This window comes from Etheostoma spectabile, unplaced genomic scaffold (genome assembly GCF_008692095.1).
Source record: "Etheostoma spectabile isolate EspeVRDwgs_2016 unplaced genomic scaffold, UIUC_Espe_1.0 scaffold00001871, whole genome shotgun sequence".
Lineage (NCBI taxonomy): Eukaryota > Metazoa > Chordata > Actinopteri > Perciformes > Percidae > Etheostoma > Etheostoma spectabile.
In genome coordinates, this window is record NW_022602823.1 from 27171 (window position 1) to 41852 (window position 14682).

A 14682-nucleotide genomic window follows, 5' to 3' on the forward strand; every position below is an offset into this window, starting at 1 on the left:
CCCTAATACCTTTCTAAACCACTTACCTGGTCCCTGACCCCTGTCCCCAGAGCTGGTAGCTCTGTTCCTTGGCGGAGCCAGTTGGGCCCCCTGCTCTGGCTGGCTGGAGGTCAGCGGCTTCAGGTGAGGAGGCCTCAAAGACCAACTGCTTTTGCAGCATCTGGTCCTAGTCTTCTGGAAGCGAGGCCTCCAAAGACAAGCTGCTTTCGCAGCGCCTAGTCTCTGCCGAAGCTTCTGGCCTCCAGCTGCCCGGAGCAGAACCCTGAACTTAAAGACTCAACACGGCTTGTACATATAAGGTTCTCTATGGATGTTGTGTGACCTCATCATGAACTCACAGCTGATTGGTCAGTAGTTCTTTTGATGTGTTATAGAATGCTGTGATGTCATACAACGTAGACAATTCCAGTCTATAAGACTTATCTCATTTTATTTTTATTTATTTTTGAGGGATGAAAACAAAATATATTGTAAAAAAGTATGAGAATATACACATCACACTATAAATGTGTAAATTAATTTAACGTGTATAGAGCAGACATATTTTCACATGTAAATTGGTAAATATTATATTTGATTATTAATAGCTTTGATAGCAGGATCATTCTCAATCCTTTTGTAAAACCTTTGTCTTTCTTGGAGTATATCCACTATAATACATTCTTAAAAAAGTTCATATCTTTTGCTATGGTTGGGCCTCGTATCCAAACTACTCTGGTAGATGATACTAGTGTCGATGTAGCCTTGGGAAATAATTAGCAGCTGGTAGATAGATCTCCCCATAGGGAAAGAAAAACCCCAGTCTTCCGTGTGAGAGGCGGAGGCGACCATCCAAAGTTTCAGTAGTATTGTGGTTTTTGTGTTGGAACAAGTTGCACTGTTTGAAATAAGCTTTTGAGATACAAGAACGTCTTCACTTGGGACAGCAATTGACTCCCAACCCGATGGGAGAAATCCTGAGCTTTGAGATTTGGAGGGGCTGACTTTGATTCCGAATGCTTGACACTGGACTTCAATCTGCCCCAGTGGGTGCTGTAGATCACTGTTTGATGAAGCCCACAGAACAACATAATCTGGAAAGAGCAGAAAAGGAATTATAAGGTGCCCGGACTTGAAACTCTCCCAACTCCTGCGGCACCTTGTGACGTTTTGTTCATGTCCAGGAGTTGTGCTCTTTCAATCGCTTGAAAATATTCCCATTTAGGATCAGGAGTTCTCCTCCCATGCTGAACACAGCTTGAGCCAAGGCCCACTTTCCCGAGTAGTCCCACGCGTTTGCTGGGACTTCCTCAAGGCCTTGTAGCATTGGTTAGCTGGCAGAAAAATCTCCCCGTCGGGGAATCGAACCCCGATCTTCCACGTGACAGGCGGAGATACTGTCCATTATACTAACGAGGAATGCCCAAGCTTAATACTTGGCACATCAAGAAATAGGTGGCGCTATTCCAACTTTCAGACCACAGTCAATGCATGTAGAAATATTTAGGTTTACTACATATTTGCTATCATTCAAATCCATGGCAAAGCATCTGTGACTGAATCTAGTTTAAAATCTCTATTTTGTAGCTTTTGAACATTTGCAGTAAAATAAAAATGGTGCATTTTCCCACAAATATGCAAAATAAATGCATTTCGTCAGTTTCCGTAGTGTAGTGGTTATCACGATCGCCTAACACGCGAAAGGTCCCCTGTTTGAAACAGGGCAGAAACACATTTCTTTGTTTGTATTGACTTCGCGCAATCAAACTCTGCGAAGTTAAACTCTCCATAACCTTCACGGAAAAATCTCCCTGACGTGAAATCGTGGCCAGGCCTGCCGAAGTTTCCCCAGTGCAGTAGTCATCACATTCAGAGATTCAGGAATATCCTGTCTAAAATTGATGCAGAAAAACTAGTCCACGCATTGGTTACTTCTAAGCTGGATTACTCCAGTTCTTTATTATCAGGTTGCTTAAAAGAGTCCATAAAGATTCTTCAGCTGATCCAGAATGCTGCAGCACGTGTTCTGATAGGAACCAGGAAAAGAGATCACATCTCTCCTGGTTTGGCTTCTCTGCATTGGCTTCCTGTAAAATCCAGAATAGAATTTAAAATCCTTCTTCTCACCTACAAAGCTCTTCATGTTCAAGCACCATCTTATCTTAAAGAGCTCATTGTACCTTATTACCCCACCAGAGCACTGCGCTCCCAGAATGCAGGGTTCCTTGTGGTTCCTAAAGTCTCCAAAAGTAGAATGGGAGCCAGAGTGTTCAGCTATCAAGCTCCTCACCAGGTTCCCGTTTGGGTTCAGGAGGCAGACACCATCTTTGGGTTCAGGAGGCAGACACCATCTCCACATTTAAGAGTGGGCTTAAGACTTTCCTCTTTGATGAAGCTTATAGTTAGTGCTGGCTCAGTTTTTCCTTGCCTCTTTCGCCTAGTGCTTGCTCTTGGTGGGAATTTTCCGGTTTCATTAAATAACATCACAGAAGATGGTCTGGACCTGCTCTTTTATGAAAAGCGCAATGAGATAAGTGTTGTTGTGATTTGGCGCTATATAAATAAAATTGAATTGAATTAAATTACCTGAACCTCAACTTCCTAGCCTCATAGTTGATGTTTTACATTCTTGGATCCGTCTTAGGTTCCTGCTGTCTGCCTACGTTCCTGGATCCTGAAGTAGGCGATCATATTGTCACTGAAAACATATCTTTGATAGCAGGATCATTCTCAATCCTTTTGTAAAACCTTTGTCTTTCTTGGAGTATATCCACTATAATACATTCTTAAAAAATGTCATATCTTTTGCTATGGTTGGGCCTCGTATCCAAACTACTCTGGCAGATGATACTAGTGTCGATTTAGCCTTGGGAAATAATTAGCAGCTGGTAGACAGATCTCCCCATCGGGAAATAAAACCCCAGTCTTCCGTGTGAGAGGCGGAGGCGACCATCCAAAGTTTCAGGAGTATTGTGGTTTTTGTGTTGGAACAAGTTGCACTGTTTGAAATAAGCTTTTGAGATACAAGAACGTCTTCACTTGGGACAGCAATTGACTCCCAACCCGATGGGAGAAATCCTGAGCTTTGAGATTTGGAGGGGCTGACTTTGATTCCGAATGCTTGACACTGGACTTCAATCTGCCCCAGTGGGTGCTGTAGATCACTGTTTGATGAAGCCCACAGAACAACATAATCTGGAAAGAGCAGAAGAGGAATTATAAGGTGCCCAGACTTGACACTCTCCCACCTTCTGCTGCGCCTTGTGAGGTGCTGTTCATGTCCAGTAGATATGCTTTTTCCATTGCTTGACGATATTCCCATTTAGGGTCAGGAGTTCTCCTCCCATGCTGAACACAACCTGAGCCAAGGCACGCTTTCCCCCTCATGATTCACCCCAGTGGAAGCTGTAGATCAATGCCTGATAAAGCCAAATGAACCACATAGTCTGCAAAGAGCATAAATGGAATTCCAAGGTGGCTAGACTTGACACTCTCCCAACTCCTGCGGCACCTTGTGACGTTTTGTTCACGTCCAGGAGTTGTGCTCTTTCAATCGCTTGAAATTATTCCCATTTAGGATCAGGAGTTCTCCTTCCATGGTGAACACAGCTTGAGCCAAGGCCCACTTTCCCAAGTAGTCCCATGCATTCGCCGGGACTTCCTCGAGGCCTTGCATTGGTTAGCTGGTAGAAAAATCTCCCCGTCGGGGAATCGAACCCCGATCTTCCGCGTGACAGGCGGAGATACTGTCCATTATACTAACGAGGAATGCCCAGGCTTAATATTTGGCACATCAAGAAATAGGTGGCGCTATTCCAACATTCAGACCCCAGTCAATGCATGTAGAAATATTTAGGTTTACTACATATTTGCTATCATTCAAATCCATGACAAAGCATCTGTGACTGAATCTAGTTTAAAATCTCTATTTTGTAGCTTTTTGAACATTTGCAGTAAAATAAAAATGGTGCATTTTCCCACAAATATGCAAAATAAATGCTTTTCGTCAGTTTCCGTAGTGTAGTGGTTATCACGTTCGCCTAACACGCGAAAGGTCCCCTGTTCGAAACAGGGCGGAAACACATTTCTTTGTTTGTATTGACTTCGCACAATCAAACTCTGCGAAGTTAAACTCTCCATAACCTTCACGGAAAAATCTCCCTGACGTGAAATCGTGGCCAGGCCTACCGAAGTTTCCCCAGTGCAGTAGTCATCACATTCAGAGATTCAGGAATATCCTGTCGAAAATTGATGGAGAAAAACTAGTCCACGCATTTGTTACTTCTAAGCTGGATTACTCCAGTTCTTTATTATCAGGTTGTTTAAAAGAGTCCATAAAGATTCTTCAGCTGATCCAGAATGCTGCAGCACGTGTTCTGATAGGAACCAGGAAAAGAGATCACATCTCTCCTGGTTTGGCTTCTCTGCATTGGCTTCCTGTAAAATCCAGAATAGAATTTAAAATCCTTCTTCTCACCTACAAAGCTCTTCATGTTCAAGCACCATCTTATCTTAATGAAAAAGAAAGTTGATGTGTATATGCATTAATCTAAAAGAAAGTTGATGTGTATATGCATTAATAAAAAATAAATTGAATGTGTACATGCACTTATTAAAAGAAAGTTGATGTTTTTTAAGCATTAATCAAAAAGAAATTTGATCTGTATATGCATTTATCAAAACAAAAGTTGATGTGTATATGCATTAATGAAAAAGAAAGTTGATGTTTATATGCGTAAAATAAAAAGAAAGTTGATGTGTATATGCAGTAATATCAAAGAATGTTGATGGTATATGGATTAATATCAATAAAAGTTGATGTGTTCATGCTTTAATATCAATAAAAGTTGATGTGTTCATGCTTTAATATCAATAAAAGTTGATGTGTATATGCATTAATCTAAAAGAAAGTTGATGTGTATATGCATAAATCAAAAAAAAAAGTTGTGTATATGCATTAATATAAAAGAAAGTTGATGTGTATTTGCATAAATCAAAAATAAGTTGATGAGTGTATGAATTAATCTAAAAGAAAGTTGGTGTGTGTATGCATAAATCAAAAATTAAGTTTATGTGTATATGCATTAATCAAAAAGAAATTTGATTTGTTAGGCATTTATTAAAAAGAAGTTGATGACATAATGAATGGTGATGATAAATCAAATAGAAAGTTGATATGTATATGCATTAATATAAAAGAAAGTTGATGTGTATGTGCAATAATCAAAAAGAAAGTTGATGTGTATATTAGGGGTGATCCGAGTATCCGGCTGAAACGAGTATCCGGTACGGATAAAGCACTTTTGCCGAGTACAAGTATTATCCGAGTAATATGAGTCAATATCCGTGCTCGGATTGAATAAAACTCCTCAACTGGCCGCGCAGCGTTCTGTGATAATCACACTGATCATAAAAAATTTTAAAGTTAAAAAAAGAAAGTTATATGGAGTATTAAAACTCTTGTTCATTACATTTTACTTCATAATTGCAACCGCATGTGTTGTATTCATTGTTGCAAAACGTTCTGTATATAGTTTGTTTGTTACCATGACAACACCATTGATCTGAAGCTTGATGCTGTCATGTAAATAGTTTTCAAATCAGCAATAAATATAACAATTTCTGATCAACTCATATCAATTGCATGCTTAAAATAACATGCCGGTTAATAAATGCATATAGACATCAACTTTCTTTCTTTTATATTAATGCATATACACATCAACTTTCTTTTTAATAAATGCATATACACATCAACTTTCTTTTTGATTTATCATCACCATTCATTATGTCATCATCACGATTCATTATGACATCAACTTTCTTTTTAATAAATGCATATACACATCAACTTTCTTTTAGATTTATGCATAAACACATCAACTTTTTTTTAAATAATTGCATATATACATTTTGATTGAAAGACAAGAACTCATCAATAGAATTTGAAATAAGTTCGCAAAATTCTTTGTCTGCCAATAGAAGAGAGTTAAATCTCCAAAGAGGTGGGCTACGTTTATAAGTAGAAAGTTGCATATCTAATAATAAAGGTGAATGGTCAGATGTTACAATACCTAAATAGTCAGAGGAAATTACACCTGCATTAAGAGTACTGTCAATAAAAAAGTAATCAATCCTAGAATATGAATGATGCACCTGGGAAAAGAAAGAGAATTTTTTAAGGGTGGGGTTACGAGATCTCCATGGACCAACAAGACCATTCCGTCTCCTAAAATCAGAGAATGTTATAGACATAGCAGATTGAGTCAGATTTCGAGGATTAGAACAATCCAAGATTGGGTCAAAAACACAAATTAGATCCCCACCGAAGATCAGCAGGTGTGTATTCAAGAAGGGAATGTTACTCAGATATCTGTTAGCATATTCAACATCATCGAAGTTTGGGGCATTTACATTTACAAACAAAACCCTCTTTTGTGAATAAGTACCAGCAACCATGAGGTATCTGCCATTCCTATCAGCAACAACATCAGTGGATGAGAACTGAACTTTTCTGCTAACTAAAATGGCGACTCCTCTAGCTTTTGAATTAAAATTTGAGTGGAAAACTTGAGCCACCCAAGGGCAATGTAACCTACGGTGATCTTTGAAACATTCTGTAACGATGAAATCTGCACACAATGGCTCGTGGACGATCACCAGGCTTGGGTTTGGGTTGGAGGGTCCGGTGGGACCTGTCCAAAAGCGGCTCTTTTTCCAGACCCAACGCTTCCTTCAGTAAGGCGGCTACACATAACTGCACATATACATAAAATCTATTTTTGATTAATGCATATACACATTCATTATGTCATCATCACTATTCATTATGACATCAACTTTTTTTTATAGATTAATGCATATACACATCAAATTTCTTTTTTATTAATGCATACACACATCAACTTTCTTTTAGATTAATGCATGTACACATCAACTTTCTTTTTGAATTATGCATAAATACATCAACTTTTTTTAGATTTATGCATATACACATCAAATTTCTTTTTAATAAATGCATATACACATTCATTATGTCATCATCACTATTCATTATGACATCAACATTCTTTGATATTAATGCATATACACCTCAACATTCTTTGATATTACAGTATTTCTGAGCTGCTAAAACACATTTTTTGAACATTTCTCTCGCTTTCCCAAAACCTTAAACACAAATCACCAAACTTAAGCTACACTGTCAAAACCTTTGACTTGTCTTGCTATATCAAACAATTGCTTCAGAACTATGTTATCTTTACCCAAAACCAAACACTGTTTTCAGATATCACACACATCCAGCTAATGCATAAACACTACACAGCAGTCATTACACACTACAGAGATAAATGCAAAACACTGCACTCAAAGCAGAGCAGGGGAAAAATTTGATATATTATGAAGTGCTTGCACAATCCTGCACACAAATAGTCACAAACAAAATATGTAGCAGATCGATAGCAATGTCTTGGAATCATTCTGCCTCAGCATCATGCCTCTGGGCATGGTCAGGCCACAGGACCTCATCAACGTCACAGGCAATCCTGTCCCTTGCTAAACAACGGGGAAAGAATCCTTTAGCATGACGAATCCAACCTTGAATCGATTCCACTCCAATGTTGTCACATGCTGCATCCATTGACTGAAGGAGATTTTCCTGTGCATAAGGAGTTCTGTCATAGACCTTCCACCTCCATGCAGAAAAAAATTCTTCAATGGGAATAAGGAAGGGCGAGTATGGTGGGAGGCACACATTTATAAAACGTGGGTTATTTTCAAACCACTCACGGATTCTAGGACCACGGTGAAAGTTCACATTGTCCCAGATTACCACGTACATGGGATGCTCTGCCTGCTCATCACCTCTCTCTTCACGTCTCAGTAATGCTTCCTGTAGAGCATACAGAAACGTTATAAGATGGGCAGTGTTGTAAGGTCCTAAAGTCACATGGCGGTGAATAACCCCGTAGCTGCTGATGGCAGCACATATGGTCACGTTGCCACCACGCTGCCCTGGCAACTCGACAATGGCTCGTTGACCAATAATATTGCGGCCTCTCCTTCTCCTCTTGGTGAGATTGAAGCCAGCTTCATCCAAGAAGATGCACTCATGAGGCCTCTCCATGGAATCCAGTTGAAACATTCTCTATAGAAATGAGAAAAAGTTCATTTTTGATATAACGTAAATGACATAGCATTCCAGGCTTCATGACTCTGTATACATGTGCTGCATTACATTCAACACAGTAAAGATGTACAGTAACTCAATAGTGCTTTATAATCTCTGGACATTACGTATTACTTACTTGTACATATTGATATCGTAGCTCTTTTACCCTCTCAGAATTTCTCTCAAATGGTACTCTGTAGACTTGTTTGAGACTTATCAGGTTGCGTTTCAGGACACGGTCAATTGTGGAGAGACTCACACTGTTGATTCCTTCAAAGTTCTCGTTGTCTTCCTCAACTCGCTGTTGTATTTCTCGCAGACGAATGAGATTATTTTGAAGGACCATATTGACAATAATGGTCTCCTGCTCTTGTAAATGTAAATGTGCTGTATTTATATAGCGCTTTTCCAGTCTTAACAACTGCTCAAAGCGCTTTTACATCTACAGGATACATTCACCATTCACACACATTCATACACTGTGGCCGGGCTGCCGCCTGCTCATCAGATAAACACTCACACACATTCACACTCCGATGTGCAGCACCGGGGCAACTCGGGGTTAGATGTCTTGCCCAAGGACACTTCGACAATGACTGCAGGGGCAGGGATCGAACCACCAACCTTCCGATTGGCAGGCAACCGCTCTACCACTGAGCCACAGCCGCCCCTTCTTGTGAGAATATACCTCTCGTTCCACCGGCATGTGGCAGTCTTTCAATTCTAGCGAATAAACATCTTGTTAGAATTGTACAGACAGACCTAATGCAATGTAACCAAATATGTAAAATACAAAAATATATATTTTTATGTAATACTATTATTAGTTTTACTGTAATACTGCAAGAAAAGGGCCAATTTTTAGAGATGTTACAGTAATTTACTGAGACATTCCACAACTGTACATACTGTACTGTAAGTTTGAGGGACCACAAATGATAGTACACTTACCGGTTGTGTTCTCTGAATGTCCTGACAATGGAGGCCACAGAGAACCTGCTTATATTTGGTTGGACACGTAGTCCTGCTTCCCTCATACTCATTCCATGAACCAGAACATGGTGTATGATTGTTGCTCTAATTTCATTGGAAATGATGGCTCTTGTTCTTCCTCTCCTCCTCCTCCTCCTCCTCCTCCTCCTCCTCCTCCTCCTCCTCCTCCTCCTCCTCTCTCTTCCTCCTCCTCCTCCTCCTCTCTCTCCTCCGTCTCTTCTTCCTCCTCCTCCTCCTCCTCTCTCTTCTTCTTCCTCCTCCTCCTCTGTCTCTTCCTCCTCTGTCTCTTTCTCCTCCTCCTCCTCCTCCTCTTCCTCTTCCTTCTCTTCCTCTTCCTCTTCCTTGTCGTCCACGTCCACGTCCACGTCCACGTCCACGTCCACGTCCACGTCCACGTCCACGTCCACTTCCACCTTCTCTCCTGCCCTCCATTGTGAAAATCACACATCCCATTTGGATTTGACCTGGCTTTATATCCCCATTACTGATTGGGTGCAACACATTACTGATTTGAAACAGGTGTGTTAAATTTTGAGTGCTTGTGTGTTACCGATGACAACAGTGTGTTACTTTTGGGGCTGTGTTGTGCCATTCTGAGTTGAAGTGCACCAAAATGCTACATGTGCTTTTTGAATGACAATGTGTTTACAGTTTTGCACAAAGAGCGATTCCGATTTGCTAGCTGTGTCTAACCACATGAGAAGTGTTTAAAGTTCTACAAACTGTGTGCTTCAATCAATAAAGTGGTTTGTACACTTGCAACTTTGGTTTTGCGAATGAATTTTAGTGTTTTAGCAACTCAGAAATACTGTAATGCATGTACAATCAACTTTCTATTCATTGTATCATCACCATTAATTATGATATCATCACTATTCATCCCTTCTCTCCAAAGCCAGGAGCATATCTGGCCATATTCATTGCTCAAGCAAAGCCAGCAACAGATTACATGAGCTCCAAACACAGTAGAACCTCCCCCAGCACACGCTCATAACAGATGAAAAAACAAGGTGGAACAATACTTTCTACATGCTCCAGCGGCTGGTGGAGCAGCGCAGGGCTTGGCATTCTAACATGGGTAAAGATTCTACAATCATCTATCCAAATGAGTGGGGTTAGCATCAGACATGCTCACTGTTCTTAGTCCTTTTGAGGAGGTCACACGGGCGCCCTCAAAACCCAGCGCCTCCATCTCTGAGGGCATCCCCCTCCTTTTTTTTTCATAAACTGTAGATTCTATAAAGCTACTCTGAGATAGTCATTTATTTTTTAAATTTGAATTTTTTCAACAAAAGAAATAAAATGCATGTGCAAAACACCATCTCTGATCAATACAGTATACTGTCTATTGTGTAAAGGCATACCTGACACATCTAAAATATTGCAGTTTCTGTAATTTCAGCTGATGATAGAGTTTTTTTTGTCATTGTGTTATGATTGACTAAATGTTCCTGTTGGAAGAGAACGTGTGTTAGTGTTTGGAATAATTATTGTATTTTGAAACATGTTTGCAGTGTTTTGTTAGACATAGTGTGTAGTGTTAGTGTATTATTGTATTTTGAAAATTAGTTTTGGAGTTTAGTTTACAATGTGGGATTTTGAGCACGAAATTAACTGTTTTACCAGTTGTGTGTTTTGGGTGTGTTGGTGTAATCTATGAAAAAAGTTGATGTCATATTGAATAGTGATGATGTCATAATGAATAGTGATGATGACATAATGAATAGTGATGATGTCATAATGAATAGTGATGATGACATAATGAATAGTGATGATGACATAATGAATAGTGATGATGTCATAATGAATAGTGATGATGACATAATGAATAGTGATGATGACATAATGAATGTGTATATGCATTAATCAAAAAGAAATGTTATGTATATGTGCAGTTATGTGTATCTGCCTTACTGAAGGAAGCGTTGGGTCTGGAAAAAGAGCCTCTTTTGGACAGGTCCCACCGGACCCTCCAACCCAAACCCAAGCCTGGTGATGGTCCACGAGCCATTGTGTGCAGATTTCATTGTTACAGTGACTGTGTTGACATTCTGCGCCGCGCTAGAGAGCTCCGACAGATGAAAGTCAGAGACTTGACCGTCTCACTCTTCCCGGATCACACTGCCAAGATAGCTCGGGCTCGGGCTGCTTTCAACGAGGTCAGACGCCAACTTCGTGGCATTGTCGGTGCTCGATATGGTCGGATTCATCCAGCGCGACTTCGCATCACATACAACGGTGTTGAGAAGGACATTGTTTCTGCGGATGAAGCCAGCGACTATGTCAAAACTTTGATTTCTGGGTGAGCTCTAGTAGCTTTTCAGATTTTTGTTCTATTATTCCTTAGTTTGTGGACTCACCAGCCTTATTTATCTACATGTTCAGTATTTGTTTTCAGTAGATTTTCAGGTTTTCTGGCTTGCTACACTAACTAGGTTAGTGTCACTGTTTGTTTATAGCAGGTATTTTTTTTTTCCTTCAATCTTACTGTATGTGATTAACATAATATATGTATTTTGTATTTTGTACTTCAGATATGATCAGCACTACCTCATTTTATGCTTTCTCCATCTGATAGTACAGGACTGAGGGCCTACTATTATTTGTCATTTTGCATTTTTACGTGCTTTACTATATTCATGTGCATACTGTTAAACAGTGTTGAGATCGGCGGGAGTTTTTTTTCTCTCTTACCTTTGTCTATTCTGCATGGTCTCCGGGTTGTTCAACGCTATTGTGGACAACTTTTGGTTATTGGGGGAACACGGCTCTCTCCTTTGTTCTATGGTTATATGGGGACTTTGGGTGTATTGTGTTTGGGGTATGTTGGGGGGTGGGTGCTCTCTATGACCATTTTCATTTTTTTATGTTATTTTTTTTATTTAAATGGTTAATGGCATTATAGATCCCAGCATGGCTGGGTCAGGCACACCTCTCAGATTTATCAGTGTGAATATCAGAGGTATGGGGAATCCTGTTAAGCGATCTAAGGTTTTTGCGCACTTGAAACGTTTAAACTCTGATATAGTATTCTTGCAGGAGACTCACCTTCGCGTCAAAGATCACCGTAGGTTACATTGCCCTTGGGTGGCTCAAGTTTTCCACTCAAATTTTAATTCAAAGCTAGAGGAGTCGCCATTTTAGTTAGCAGAAAAGTTCAGTTCTCATCCACTGATTTATTGCTGATAGGAATGGCAGATACCTCATGGTTGCTGGTACTTTTTCACAAAAGAGGGTTTTGTTTGTAAATGTAAATGCCCCAAACTTCGATGATGTTGAATTCGCTAACAGATTGCTGAGTACATTCCCTTCTTGAACACACACCTGCTGATCTTCGGTGGGGATCTAATTTGTGTTTTTGACCCAATCTTGGATCGTTCTAATCCTCGAAATCTGACTCAATCTATATAACATTATAACATATATAACATATAATCTATAACATTTTCTGATTTTAGGAAACGGAATGGTCTTGTTGGTCCATGGAGATCTCGTAACCCCACCCTTAAAAAATTCCCTTTCTTTTCCCAGGTGCATCACTCATATTCTAGGATTGATTACTTTTTTATTGACAGTAGGCTTAATGCAGGTGTAATTTCCTCTGACTATTTAGGTATTGTAATATCTGACCATTCACCTTTATTATTAGATATGGAAAAGCTTTTAGTAGCTTATTTGGGGTTCCCATTTCATGCGTCCTGTATAGGATTGCTGTGCCTCATGGAATTGTGTCTGAATGTACAATAATGACGTGTGAAATAAACGAAACGAAACGAAATATGCAACTTTCTACCTATAAACGTAGCCCACCTCTTTGGAGATTTAACTCTCTTCTATTGGCAGACAAAGAATTTTGCAAACTTATTTCAAATTTTATCGATGGGTTCTTGTCTTTCAATCAAAATGTATATATGCAGTTATTAAAAAGAAAGTTGATGTGTTTATGCATTAATGAAAAAGAAAGTTGATGTGTATATGCATTAATCAAAAAGAAAGTTGATGTCATAATGAATTGTGATGATGACATAATGAATAGTGATGATGACATAATGAATGGTGATGATAAATCAAAAAGAAAGTTGATGTGTATATGCATTAATCAAAAAGAAAGTTGATGTGTATATGCATTAATATAAAAGAAAGTTGATGTCATAATGAATAGTGATGGAGACATAATGAATGGTGATGATATAATAAAAAGAAGTTGATGTGTATATGCATAAATAAAAAGAAAGTTGATGTGTATATGCATTAATCTAAAAGAAAGCTGATGTGTATATGCATAAATCTAAAAGAAGTTGATGTGTATATGCATTAATAAAAAAGAAAGTTGATGTGTATATGCATTAATCTAAAAGAAAGTTGATGTGTATGCATTTATTAAAAAGAAAGTTAATGTCTATATGCATTAATATAAAAGAAAGTTGATGTCATAATGAATGGTGATGATATAATAAAAACAAAGTTGATGTGTATATGCATAAAGAAAAAGAAAGTTGATGTGTATATGCATAAATCAAAAAGAAAGTGATGTGTATATGCATTTATTAAAAAGGAAGTTGATGTCATAATGAATTGTAATGCTAAATCAAAAATTAAGTTAATGAGTATCTGCATTAATCTAAAAGAAAGTTGATGTGTATATGCATTAATGAAATAGAAAGTTGATGTGTTTATGCATTAATCTAAAAGAAAGTTGATGTGTATATGCATTAATATCAAAGAAAGTTGATGTGTATATGCATTAATATCAAAGAAAGTTGATGTGTATATGCATTAATATCAAAGAAAGTTGATGTCATAATGAATAGTGATGATGACATAATGAATGGTGATGATATAATAAAAAGTGGGCCTTGGCTCAAGCTGTGTTCAGCATAGAAGGAGAACTCCTGATCCTAAATGGGAATATTTTCAAGCGATGGAAAGAGCACAACTCCTGGACATGAACAAAACGTAACAAGGTGCCGCAGGAGTTGGAGAGTGTCAAGTCTGGCCACCTTAGAATTCCATTTATGCTCTTTGCAGACTATGTGGTTCATTTGGCTTTATCAGGCATTGATCTACAGCTTCCACTGGGTGAATCATGAGGGGGAAGCGGGCCTTGGCTCAGGCTGTGTTCAGCATGGGAGGAGAACTCCTGACCCTAAATGGGAACATCGTCAAGCGATGGAAAAGCATATCTACTGGACATGAACAGCACCTCACAAGGCGCAGCAGAAGGTGGAGAGTGTCAAGTCTGGGCACCTTATAATTCCTCTTCTGCTCTTTCCAGATTATGTTGTTCTGTTGGCTTCATCAAACAGTGATCTACAGCACCCACTGGGGCAGATTGAAGTCCAGTGTCAAGCATTCGTAATCAAAGTCAGCCCCTCCAAATCTCAAAGCTCAGGATTTCTCCCATTGGGTTGGGAGTCAATTGCTGTCCCAAGTGAAGACGTTCTTGTATCTCAAAAGCTTATTTCAAACAGTGCAAGTTGTTCCAACACAAAACCACATTACTACTGAAACTTTGGATGGTCGCCTCCGCCTCTCAC

The 14682-nt window shown here is 39.1% G+C and overlaps 1 protein-coding gene and 4 non-coding genes across 5 annotated transcripts; 2 read left to right on the forward strand and 3 right to left on the reverse strand.

Moving 5' to 3' along the window:
• Positions 1 to 1326: 1326 nt before the first annotated feature.
• On the reverse strand, positions 1327 to 1398 carry trnad-guc (transfer RNA aspartic acid (anticodon GUC)). The gene has a single exon. It is a non-coding gene; the product is annotated as a tRNA-Asp (tRNA).
• A 240-nt stretch (positions 1399 to 1638) lies between these two features.
• trnav-aac (transfer RNA valine (anticodon AAC)) lies at positions 1639 to 1711 on the forward strand. The gene has a single exon. It is a non-coding gene; the product is annotated as a tRNA-Val (tRNA).
• Positions 1712 to 3675: 1964 nt separating this feature from the next.
• trnad-guc (transfer RNA aspartic acid (anticodon GUC)) lies at positions 3676 to 3747 on the reverse strand. The gene has a single exon. It is a non-coding gene; the product is annotated as a tRNA-Asp (tRNA).
• A 241-nt stretch (positions 3748 to 3988) lies between these two features.
• On the forward strand, positions 3989 to 4061 carry trnav-aac (transfer RNA valine (anticodon AAC)). The gene has a single exon. It is a non-coding gene; the product is annotated as a tRNA-Val (tRNA).
• A 3378-nt stretch (positions 4062 to 7439) lies between these two features.
• LOC116675417 (uncharacterized) lies at positions 7440 to 8519 on the reverse strand. The gene is made up of 2 exons (XM_032507247.1): positions 8289 to 8519; positions 7440 to 8128 (listed from the first exon to the last, which is right to left on the reverse strand). Exons 1-2 carry the CDS (start codon positions 8496 to 8498, stop codon positions 7457 to 7459), a joined length of 882 nt encoding a protein of 293 aa, XP_032363138.1. The 5' UTR covers positions 8499 to 8519; the 3' UTR covers positions 7440 to 7456.
• Between the last annotated feature and the right edge of the window lie 6163 nt (positions 8520 to 14682).

Excerpts from the sequence above, each read along its gene's own strand:
- LOC116675417 (XM_032507247.1), bottom strand. The coding sequence starts at position 8,498 with ATGGTCCTTCAAAATAATCTCATTCGTCTGCGAGAAATACAACAGCGA. Across the intron at positions 8,129-8,288 it reads TACGATATCAATATGTACAA|AGAATGTTTCAACTGGATTC; the intron begins GTAAGTAATACG and ends TCATTTCTATAG.